At 38.8% G+C, this 12,573-nt stretch overlaps 1 protein-coding gene across 1 annotated transcript; it reads left to right on the forward strand.

Annotated features, from left to right (window-relative positions):
- Positions 1-248: 248 nt before the first annotated feature.
- LOC132903837 (uncharacterized) lies at positions 249-1,142 on the forward strand. The gene has a single exon (XM_060953102.1). It carries the CDS (start codon positions 249-251, stop codon positions 1,140-1,142), a length of 894 nt encoding a protein of 297 aa, XP_060809085.1.
- The last annotated feature ends 11,431 nt before the right edge of the window (positions 1,143-12,573 follow it).

The raw sequence follows: 12,573 nt of genomic DNA on the forward strand, positions 1-12,573 counted from the left end.
CAAGCTACGACATTCTACATGTGCTACGGGCTACGAGCTACGAGCCCCACCATCAACTACTTGCAACGTGTGCGCGGGGCCCGGGCGGTGGAGCAAACCCTCTACGCCACTATACGTGTCGTAGCATATAGACTGCTTCAATCAGCACTACTTAACTCAGAGGTCTACGACATTCCTTTCCGTCGCCTGTGCTACGAAATAAGGTATTATCCGTTTAAGCATACTACGGCTGTTGTGTACTGTAATAGATGTCGATGTTAAAATTAAAACGTACTCCACCACAAACACCGACCTCGGCTTCTGCGCCAAATATTTCGGCCTTGGAGCTGGATACTCAAGTTGCGCAAACTTCATGTGAAAACGTTACATTAAGGAGTTTAAAACGCTCCCGTGATGATTTTGCTGAATTAAAAGAGTACTTACTTGATATCGTCACTGCGTCTAAGCAAGAACAGAATGCCAAGCTTAATACTTTAATCAGTGCAGTATCGGAAATCAAGGAACAAAATAACGATATACGCAACTCTGTGGAATTTGTTTCTGCCAAGTACGACGAGTTAGCTACAAAAGTGAGCTCCCTTGAAGAAGAACGAAAACACGATCGTGCGTACATAAAGGATCTTGAGACCAGAGTTGAGATATTGGAGCGACATATAAAATCTTCATCTTTGGAGTTACGAAATATTCCATGTCAAAAAAACGAGACTAGAGAATATTTACTGAATATTGTTAAAGCTACTGGGTCAGCGTTAGACATTCGTGTGGAGCCGTCAGACATCAAAAATGTGTATAGAGTGCCTGGCAAGACTGAAGACAACAAACCAATTGTTGCTGAGTTGAATAGTGTCGGGTTAAAAGATAACCTTATCAGAGCGGTCAAAGCTCACAATAAAAGGAATCCCGAAAACAAGTTCTCAACCTCTAACCTGAACTTAAACGGTCCGTCTAAACCAGTATACATATCTGAGAGTCTTTCTTCAAAAACCAAAAAACTATTTTATTTGGCCAGGTATGCAGCATCGGCCAACGGATATAAGTTCTGCTGGGTCTATAATGGCAAGGTCTTTCTTCGCAAATCCGAGGGTTCACCGCAGATACGCATAGGGTCAGAAGAGGATCTCAATTGTGCAATCACACAATAGTTTTTGTCCTGCTCGTTCATTACATCAAGAAAAACACTAGTTAGTGTTTTTCTTTTTATTATTATTTTTGTTTTGTGTACACTATACTACGTGTTATTTACTTAACATTTTGTAATCACTCCACACGCTCGGGAAAGAGGTATCTCCTTCGGGGTTGATTTGTTCTGCAATTAATTAATCAGAAAAAAACTAGTAAACATATTAAATTTATTCGTTTCCCTACACCATTGCATTTGCCTATATCTTCTTTTAGCATTATATATATATCTTCTCTTTCTAATTATAATAACTCTTATACAATGGAGGAAGTTCTTAACCAAATAGATGAACTTTCAATAGCTAGGGCCGTAACGTGTAGTCCCGAACAAGTGTCTAATACCATCTTGAGCTCAAATAACAATCTAACTGTACTTACCCAAAACATACGTAGCATTTCTGCCAACTTCTCCCAATTTTTGGTACTCTTAACAAGGATGGGTATAGGAATGGATGTTATTGTGCTCACTGAGTGCTGGCTTTTGTCCAATCCCCTCATTCCCAGTCTAGAGGGTTATTCACACTGGCTTAGTACTAACAATACCCTGCAAAACGATGGAGTCGTTGTTTACGTCAAAAACTCCCTATCAAATGTAGTGACTATGTCATTCGACTTACTTGATGCAAACAATGTGATCATTAGATTGGGGCAGCATACTGTAATAATGGCGATATATCGGTCTCCGTCATTTCAAGATACTACAAACTTCCTCCTTTCTCTAGATAACATTCTCACTAAACTAAGTTCCTTTAAAAACATTATTGTCGTTGGTGATATAAATATTAATATTGCAAATAGCCATGATGAAAAGGCGTGCAAATACTTGGATCTCTTAGCATTTCACGGTCTTCTACCGGGCCACAGTATTCTAACACGTGTTGATTCGTGCCTAGACCACATCATGCTTAAAACTTGTTCTCCTGCCGTAACTATGGTGGTGGATTCTGTGATAACAGATCATCATCCAGTACTACTCGCCCTTTCAACAAAAAAGTCATCTAACTCCAAGTCAAAGCGAATTAATATTAACTACTCAAAACCCGCAGGGGATATAGACGTGATTATATGTAGGTATGTGTGTATTATTTTTATTTCAAGGTCAGGTAAAGAGTTTAGGTACCCTTTAGCGATAAGCTTGCATGACGAGAGTGATGAATGTGGATGAAGCGAAGGAATTAAATGGGAAGTCTCTTTCTACTTATGTATGTACTCCTCGGGAAAGAGGCGTGGTTTGATATCTTTGAAAGCCATAAAAGCCCAAGTTAAAATCAGGTGTTCAATAATAATGACATAATCCGCTATCATTAACAGCGAAGCACAATGATTAATATCGTTAATTCAATGTCGGCTAACGAGGCGGCGGCAATATGTTCCGCACATAATTTAATATCGCGTTCAGACTATCATGATGTGGCGCACCTACTGAATCACGCGGCGCAGCGGCGCGGTGGAGACGGCATTCACCAAAAATATCTCCTTTTAAAAGCGATGAGTAGATATATCAGCACAAGTCTTTTGGCATGGAGTTACAAAGACTATTTGAATAAATTACATATCTACTTAGAATATCTATCTGAATACCTACATAAATGGAATTTTCAATATGTGTATTAGTTCAAAAGTAGTCGATGTAATTCCGGAACGTTGCGACTGTTTTTGTGCCATATATCATTAAAATCGGGTTAACTTATAGTTTTTCAGTTAATTTATTACAAATATTATTTAATAATTTTTACACAGATATACACTTACACATTCTCAATGCTTCATCTATAACTGTATTTGAATCAAGAGTACAACAAACATACATATAGACTCGTTTTTATCTCTTGGGGGTTACACAGAACTAATGGTAGAATTGAGATTCAAATAGTCACAAGTTGCTGGCCCATCGCTTAGAAGAAGAATCCCAAGTTTATAAGCTTTTCTTTTTATAGCCTTTTACGGGAATTAACTTACCATTACCAGCAGGTAGCGAATCGAAAGCCATTTTAAAAATTATCGTTACTTAAAACTAAATAAAATGTATAATAGTGAGTCCAATGATTTCTTTATCCGACAAACTCGCAAAGTACCCTCATAACGTCGCCCAATATACCTTATTCCTTTGTGGAGGGCAATTTGTCATGTATTGTAGCGGCCCGGGCGGCGCGCGGACTTGATGTCGAGTGCCGCCACGCGCCGGGTAACAATTAAATATTTTGTCTGTGGCGCGGGTGACAACCTTCGAATGTATAATCGGGGGCCGCCGTTTGAATTTGTTTTTAAAAGATTTATGAATTGTTTTCTTTACAACACTTTTTATACTCTTTTGCATACAAATACTTAAGTATTAGGTAATGTCTTCGCCAGTAATTAATTTATTTTCTTACATATTTTTTGTAACTAACAACCATCAATCTTTGTTAATTATTTGTTAATTTTAAATCTACAATTTCATTCATTTATTCATTGCAGCTGTAAGTAAGTATATCTGAAAATCACTGCATCAGAAATAAATGTTTTTCTGAAATGTGAACATGGCTATAAAATTAATACAACAAATCATATTTTGCGGGCGGATCTAACTCCGCCGCGGAATGCAATAATTACCCTCCCCTTCACCTCCCTCCCCTCACCCCCGCGACCGCCGCCGTGTAGCCATGATGCCGGTTTGCGCGCGAAAATATTGCCGATATTTTGTGATTTATTCATTTGTGTGCAGCGTTCCATTTTATCAGCGTTTGAATTTACAAAGAGAAGGTTTCGGGTTTATTGAATTTTCTTCCGTGATAAATAGATTAATTACAATTTTTCACAGGTAGGTACTTTCTGGGGAAATTCACAAAAATAAAGTTGGAAATAATTTGCGTTAGGTTCAGTCACACAATTTACACGCGTTCTTTTCAATTTTAAAGGGAGTTTTTAACATAAGGTAAGGTTTAGTTACATGCCTAAACATGACTCATCATTAAGCTAAATACTATAATATATGAGGTCCACCTGTGACGACAAATCTAGGACTCGCCAAGTCAGAAGCGACCAAGAAGGTCATTTGGCACAAACAATAACCATGCAGTTATAATTTTTTTTTAATGCCTGCTATAATTTTATTCAAAGCTTTAAAATAAATAAAGACAAAGAAAGTAAAAACCTTTAATTTTCGTCCAACACTTTTGTAAACAATTTCATTTAACCAAACCGTGGTAGGTACCTACCTTAAGTCTTTTATTTGCAAAGTTTCGAAGCTTACTTTATATATACCTATATTTTTATAAAACTTGTCAAGATTATTAAATTGTACAAAAACATATTCTCGACTGGCAACACCAGGGACCTCTACTATGAGGTTGCCATGAGAGGTTTCGTACGCAGGTTACAATACTACTGATAAGTGCCTGCCTACCTAAAGATACTAAAAATGACACAGCCGTTCACATATTACGGAAAGGCTGTGTCTAACTAGCCGTTGCCCGCGACTTCGTTCGCCGTAAAAATGAACTGAAAGAGCGGGGACCCCTTGTATTGCCCCTTAGCCTTGTTACTTGTGGCGTATTTATATGTACGTATGTATGTAGGTGTTTTCCTAGATTGATTGATTGATTCCCTAAATAGATTTCTAGTAAAATTATTTTTGAAATAAATAATAATTTTTGTTTCATATAGAAATTTATGAAATAAAACACATTCGAGCTTCGCTTGCATGATGATGCAATCCCAAACTGATGTATTGTATGTCCGTTATAAACTGTTAGTCTATCTCTATTGACAATGACATTTACACTCATAGATAATTAATCATATGACACAATTTTACCAATAACAGTGAACCCAGCAAATAATATAATTTAAGAAGAAGAAGATACAAAGTCTTCTTCTTGTGCTAAGTGGTCTTGTGGATGAGGTTCCAGTGGAGCGTCACCCATGTCTTTCTATTTCTTTAAATATTTTTATTTCTTGGTACTTAATTCAGTTCGGTCTCTCAATTCAGCCTCAAAATTTCTTATACATACCTACATATAATCACGGCTATATCCCTTACGTGGTAGACAGAGCTAACAATCTCGAAGGGACTGATAGGCCACGTTCAACTGTTTGGCTTTATGATGTATTGAAATTTTTTACTTATCATAACAGACAGACACAGAGACAGAGCCAACAGTCACCAAAAGACTGAATGACCACGTTCAGCTATTTGGCTTAATGATAGAATTGAGATTCAAATAGTGACAGGTTGCTAACCCATCGCCTAAAAGAGGAATCTTAAGTATATAAGCCTATCCCTTAGTCGTCTTTTACGACATCCATGGGAAAGAGATGAAGTGGTCTTATTCTTTTTTCTATACCATAAATATCTCACCAAAAATTAAAATCATTTTCGTACGAAAATCGTCTAAATTCCTTAGTAGGGGCGCACCGCGGTATGCTTTGGCGCGAAGTTATTGAATATTTTTAATATTAATGCCGAGATCAAACGCCGCTTGAAATAACCACAGAACAAGGGCGGTGGCCCTCGCGCTGAGCTCTGTGGATACAACTATGCAATAACAAAGCGCTGGATATCAAACGAACCACCAAATTTGTTCCACAGAAATAAGAATGTGGTTGACTTCATGTTATTAATTTTAAAACAAATAAAAATATGTTATACTGACAAAAGATTATTAGAAAATCGCGTTAGAAAAATTTATATTAATTTTTGTAAATTGCGACACAATTTATTCTTGTGGGCGAGCAACCGGTCACTATGCTATCATTAAGCCAAACAGCTGAACGTGACTTTGAAAGACTTTAAGACTTTTCAAGACAAAAAATAAAGATGTGAATATAAGGCATAAAGATGGGAATCTGTGTATGTATGTATTTTTTCTCTATAATCTAGCGAGTTTAATACATAGGTACATACAAACATATGGTCACGTCTATATCCCTTGCGGGGTAGACAGAGCCAACAGTCTTGAAGAACTGAAAGGCCACGTTCAGCTGTATGGCTTAATGATATAAGATTAAAATAGTGACAGGTTGCTAGCCCATCGCCTAAATGAAAAATGTCTAATTTATAAATCTTGCGAATTTAAACTCAAACCAAATGCAAAAAACTGATAGGAAATTCGTCGCATTTACATGTTTAGACCGAAACATAAGTAAAATCGACTCTCATGTTGACAATAATTTGATTAAAACAAAAAGTCCTGTCTGTCAAGATAGACTATTCCACGCGTACGCAGTCGCTGGCAACAACTAAACAGATAATAAATAAAAGAACAAATACTTAAAACTAATAAACACTTAAATTGTTTAATAAAAGTCTATAATGAAACGTGTACATCACTCGACTCGTCACGCTCCATTACGCGCGCATAATACCTCCCCCGCCCCGCCCCCTCCGCCCTCCGCCGGCGAGGGTCGCGCACAGATTAAAAACCGTATGCCCCGTCTATAATCCCCTGACTTAATAATCTGTGATCTTTGCCTGATAAAAGGGTACGGTCCTTTGCTAGGATTTTTATTTGAATTAAAAATATTGTCCTATTATTTTATGTACGCAATATATTTTCAAATTAATTCTTTGTGACTACTCTTCGTACCAGGTGAAAGATTTTATTATAGTACTAAGTAATATTAAAAGTTACATACATACATGGAGTCACGTCTATACCCCTTGTGAGGTAGACAGAGCAACAGTCTTGAAAAGATTTGGCCAAGTTCAGCTGTATGGCTTTATAATGGACTTGAGATTCAAATAGTAACAGGTTGTTAGCACATCGACTACAAGATGAATCCTAAGTTTATAAGGCTATCCCATAGTCGGCTTTTACGACGATCTATGGAAAATAATTGGTGCCAGCAACCATACCATACACTAAGTACACGAGTGAGCACCCTGATCAACTAAACATAACTTTCATACTAACTCTATGTATCAGTAGTATTACACCGGATTAGCCCTTTGACCTGTCCAGGAACCCTTTACAAACTTTTAACTATGACAGTAATGACGATTTGATATTATCACGAATTGTCACTGAGGGGCATCGGAATAAAGAGATATATACAATTTACCAATGTTTTCACAAACAACACAAGTACAGTTAGTAAAAAAATTAAGTATTTCGATCGAATTTAAGTTAAAAATAACCTAGATTAATTTGTGAAAAGAAATGGAAGATCCTCATCAAGAAAGAAAAGCGATTATTTGGATATAGGTACCAGTTAATGTCGTAACTACAATGGGATATTACGGTTTTAGATGATGATAGATATGTATTTATTTATCGGGTTTTGATAAAACTGTGATGGATTAATTATTCAGCCGTCATCACATGTAGTTAATATGCTATTTTCCTGGTTAAGGGGCTACAGCTAAGTGAAATTAAGAAACGCAAGCACATATTGACATAATCGACTTCAACGCCATCTATCAACAACACTTGAGAACAAAGAAGGCGCGCGTGATGAGACAAATTGAAAGGAAAACAAAATCTGAAAAAAGACACGTCATGATTGTTTTTCCGTAACAAACTTAAAAATATCATAAAATATAAAGAAATGGCGGCGATGGTGTCCGCATCCCATCACGTCTCGTTCTACTTTTCTCCCCCGACGGGAGTGAGCAACCTATATCATTCCAAGATATGCAATAATAAAAATATTTGTGGCGTTTATTGGTTTTTATTCCGACGCTCCTCAATTAAGGCCAATGATGACGTCACACAATAAGGATTCAGCCCATATAAAGTTTCGCCGTGTCCGGCTATCTGTCCATACATACAAATCGAAATAAAAATATCGGAGATGACATGCCCTGTTAAACATAAATTAAAAAAAAAAACTAAAAAACTACGCTTTTATTGCTAATCGAACTAAAAAATAGAAAATAAAAATTAATGACAAAGGAATTATAAAACAGTAGTAGCAAGTCGAACAATCAGTTATAGTCAATTACCTCCGATTAAAATTATAACAAAATTAAAGGAGATCGCCCAAAACTGCCCTAGAAACGTATACATAAATGTTATTTTCCTATAATACTGAAATATTAATTTATTAATTATCACGTATTAATTTTTTTCCTAGAACTTGTCAAAATGATTTTCAATAATAAAAGATTCTTAATCTTATTTCACTTCCTTTCATGACTTCCTTTACAACAACGAGTTAAGTGTTGCCATTCAAAAGGTTTTTATTAACTTCCCGTACGATTACTGATTTCGATTTAATCGATATTTATGAACATGTACAGTATATACGCTTATTAGGAAGCGTTATTTTGGGACCGCTTCAATATGTTTAGGTATATTTAATAACAATCTATATATTTTACTTTAAAAATGATTTGTTTGCTGTACATTTGGAATTGATTGTGTTACTTAAATCGATAAAAATATATATTTATTAAAAATCGATTTGATGATGATTTTCTGGCAACACAGGTCAGACCGACGCGAAGTAACATTTGAATTGAACATCGCTCAGACGTCACTCGTTCGTTCCTCCGTTCGTTGTTTCGTTGTGCTTTTTATCTGATACTTATTTATAATTGTTTATTTATTTTGTTTTGAGTAATGATGTTTAGTCGGCGGTGGCACTAGTTTCACATAGGGGAGCCCCTTTAACCTTAATCAAATGGGTGTATCATGATAGACGATGCTGCTAGCAATCCATTACTATTTTGATTTCCTGTTTTTAACTATACGCTTCATGGTCTTGCTAAATATGGCCTTAGATTCTGTATAGCCTAAGAGATAAAGACAAGTAAGATTTTTAGGATTAGCATACATCATAGTTTCACGTGTTTGGGGGATAGACAGACCTGTTGCCATAAAACACAAAGGTCACATTTATCAAGTTGGTGGGGCGTATAGTTAAATCAAGAATTCGAAATAGTGATGGATTGCTTATCGCATCGCCTGTCATAAATCCACGGTGACTCATTCTCTAGACCAGCTTTTACGATCTGCGCAGGATGAGAAGCAGCTGCCACATTCTATATTTTTTAATTAGAAAAATATTATTAAATGTGTTTATTGCAGTCCAAATAAATGAATCGCACTTTGAAACAATGTTTTTTATTTGAGTACTTTTTTCTCCTGAAAATATTAGTAAATCATATTTTTTTTGTTTTCATTTTCTGTATCATATCTTTTGCAACTAGTTATACATTTAGTTCTGCATAAATATTTAGAAAAAAATCTACTATAAAAAATAGTACTATAGAAAAAAATCTATTATATGTTCAGTTCAGAGCGTATTTGAATACATGCTGTTGTTTGTGTTGATAGAATTCTCACATACATTACAAATAAATATATATTTCTTTAATATAAAGAATAACCACGCGGGCGAAGCCTCGGGGTAACTAGTACCACTTATATACCACAAATAAATACAAACTGAAATGGTACGTTGATTCATGTTCGCACCAGACTAGTTAAGTATGCGACAGTAAAAACTCCTGAATAAAAACTTATAGCAAAAGCATTTTATAAGAAGTTGATTAATTGAGCCAGTAAATGAGGAAGTTTATTTTTATGATTGTATACATTTGACAAGTTCCTGAAACTTTTTTCATACAAAATATGAATATACAGTGATTCAAGATTATATAAGAATAGTTGTTATGTGTATACATTCCAGGGCAGTCGTCCATACTTCAATTGGGCCATCTCCTTTATAAACAAAACAATTTTAATCGGAGTAAAAAGCGTGGGGGTGCATTTTACTTGTTTTAAATTGTTTTGTTTATAAATTTAATTTAATTTAGTTTAGTGTTATACGAAGTGCATGGCATCATTCGGCATTTATTTTAATTTTTAATTTCTGTGCATAATCTATGATAATAATGAAAGCTGTCACTGTCACATTAACAAAACATGATGCCGCGTCACAATTTATAAAAGGTTAAAATCTTGAAACAAAGAAGACTTATATTTTAATTGTTATTTTAAATACTTAATAAAAAAGAATTGGTGAAACATGATTTTTTAAATGTTGTTTCTCTTTTCAGGTGAGTTAGTGGTAAATTAATGTGAAAGAATGTCTTGTAAAAGTGTTAATATTTGTTTACGTATAAGTCTCTTTTCAATCTATTTTCAAAGTAACAATTCTGGTTAAAGTTTTACTGTTCATTATATAATCAAAGGATAAATTAAAAAACACATTATAAATACAAAAAAAGTACGTTGTCTATTTATGAGATATTCTTGTCAACCACTCAATGGAGGTTGATTAAGTAAGTCGTTACTAGATGGCACTGCAAACAAAGTAATACGCGGTGTGGTTTCACGTTCAATAGAATCTAAAGAAACAAAATTGCCCGGGAGGGCGGGTTAGGTTAACGGCGGGTTAGGTTAACGGCGGGTTAGGTTAACGGCGGGTTAGGTTAACGGCGGGTTAGGTTAACGGCGGGTTAGGTTAACGGCGGGTTAGGTTAACGGCGGGTTAGGTTAACGGCGGGTTAGGTTAACGGCGGGTTAGGTTAACGGCGGGTTAGGTTAACGGCGGGTTAGGTTAACGGCGGGTTAGGTTAACGGCGGGTTAGGTTAACGGCGGGTTAGGTTAACGGCGGGTTAGGTTAACGGCGGGTTAGGTTAACGGCGGGTTAGGTTAACGGCGGGTTAGGTTAACGGCGGGTTAGGTTAACGGCGGGTTAGGTTAACGGCGGGTTAGGTTAACGGCGGGTTAGGTTAACGGCGGGTTAGGTTAACGGCGGGTTAGGTTAACGGCGGGTTAGGTTAACGGCGGGTTAGGTTAACGGCGGGTTAGGTTAACGGCGGGTTAGGTTAACGGCGGGTTAGGTTAACGGCGGGTTAGGTTAACGGCGGGTTAGGTTAACGGCGGGTTAGGTTAACGGCGGGTTAGGTTAACGGCGGGTTAGGTTAACGGCGGGTTAGGTTAACGGCGGGTTAGGTTAACGGCGGGTTAGGTTAACGGCGGGTTAGGTTAACGGCGGGTTAGGTTAACGGCGGGTTAGGTTAACGGCGGGTTAGGTTAACGGCGGGTTAGGTTAACGGCGGGTTAGGTTAACGGCGGGTTAGGTTAACGGCGGGTTAGGTTAACGGCGGGTTAGGTTAACGGCGGGTTAGGTTAACGGCGGGTTAGGTTAACGGCGGGTTAGGTTAACGGCGGGTTAGGTTAACGGCGGGTTAGGTTAACGGCGGGTTAGGTTAACGGCGGGTTAGGTTAACGGCGGGTTAGGTTAACGGCGGGTTAGGTTAACGGCGGGTTAGGTTAACGGCGGGTTAGGTTAACGGCGGGTTAGGTTAACGGCGGGTTAGGTTAACGGCGGGTTAGGTTAACGGCGGGTTAGGTTAACGGCGGGTTAGGTTAACGGCGGGTTAGGTTAACGGCGGGTTAGGTTAACGGCGGGTTAGGTTAACGGCGGGTTAGGTTAACGGCGGGTTAGGTTAACGGCGGGTTAGGTTAACGGCGGGTTAGGTTAACGGCGGGTTAGGTTAACGGCGGGTTAGGTTAACGGCGGGTTAGGTTAACGGCGGGTTAGGTTAACGGCGGGTTAGGTTAACGGCGGGTTAGGTTAACGGCGGGTTAGGTTAACGGCGGGTTAGGTTAACGGCGGGTTAGGTTAACGGCGGGTTAGGTTAACGGCGGGTTAGGTTAACGGCGGGTTAGGTTAACGGCGGGTTAGGTTAACGGCGGGTTAGGTTAACGGCGGGTTAGGTTAACGGCGGGTTAGGTTAACGGCGGGTTAGGTTAACGGCGGGTTAGGTTAACGGCGGGTTAGGTTAACGGCGGGTTAGGTTAACGGCGGGTTAGGTTAACGGCGGGTTAGGTTAACGGCGGGTTAGGTTAACGGCGGGTTAGGTTAACGGCGGGTTAGGTTAACGGCGGGTTAGGTTAACGGCGGGTTAGGTTAACGGCGGGTTAGGTTAACGGCGGGTTAGGTTAACGGCGGGTTAGGTTAACGGCGGGTTAGGTTAACGGCGGGTTAGGTTAACGGCGGGTTAGGTTAACGGCGGGTTAGGTTAACGGCGGGTTAGGTTAACGGCGGGTTAGGTTAACGGCGGGTTAGGTTAACGGCGGGTTAGGTTAACGGCGGGTTAGGTTAACGGCGGGTTAGGTTAACGGCGGGTTAGGTTAACGGCGGGTTAGGTTAACGGCGGGTTAGGTTAACGGCGGGTTAGGTTAACGGCGGGTTAGGTTAACGGCGGGTTAGGTTAACGGCGGGTTAGGTTAACGGCGGGTTAGGTTAACGGCGGGTTAGGTTAACGGCGGGTTAGGTTAACGGCGGGTTAGGTTAACGGCGGGTTAGGTTAACGGCGGGTTAGGTTAACGGCGGGTTAGGTTAACGGCGGGTTAGGTTAACGGCGGGTTAGGTTAACGGCGGGTTAGGTTAACGGCGGGTTAGGTTAACGGCGGGTTAGGTTAACGGCGGGTTAGGTTAACGGCGGGTTAGGT

Source organism: Amyelois transitella, chromosome 31 (assembly GCF_032362555.1).
Source record: "Amyelois transitella isolate CPQ chromosome 31, ilAmyTran1.1, whole genome shotgun sequence".
NCBI classification, from domain to species: domain Eukaryota; kingdom Metazoa; phylum Arthropoda; class Insecta; order Lepidoptera; family Pyralidae; genus Amyelois; species Amyelois transitella.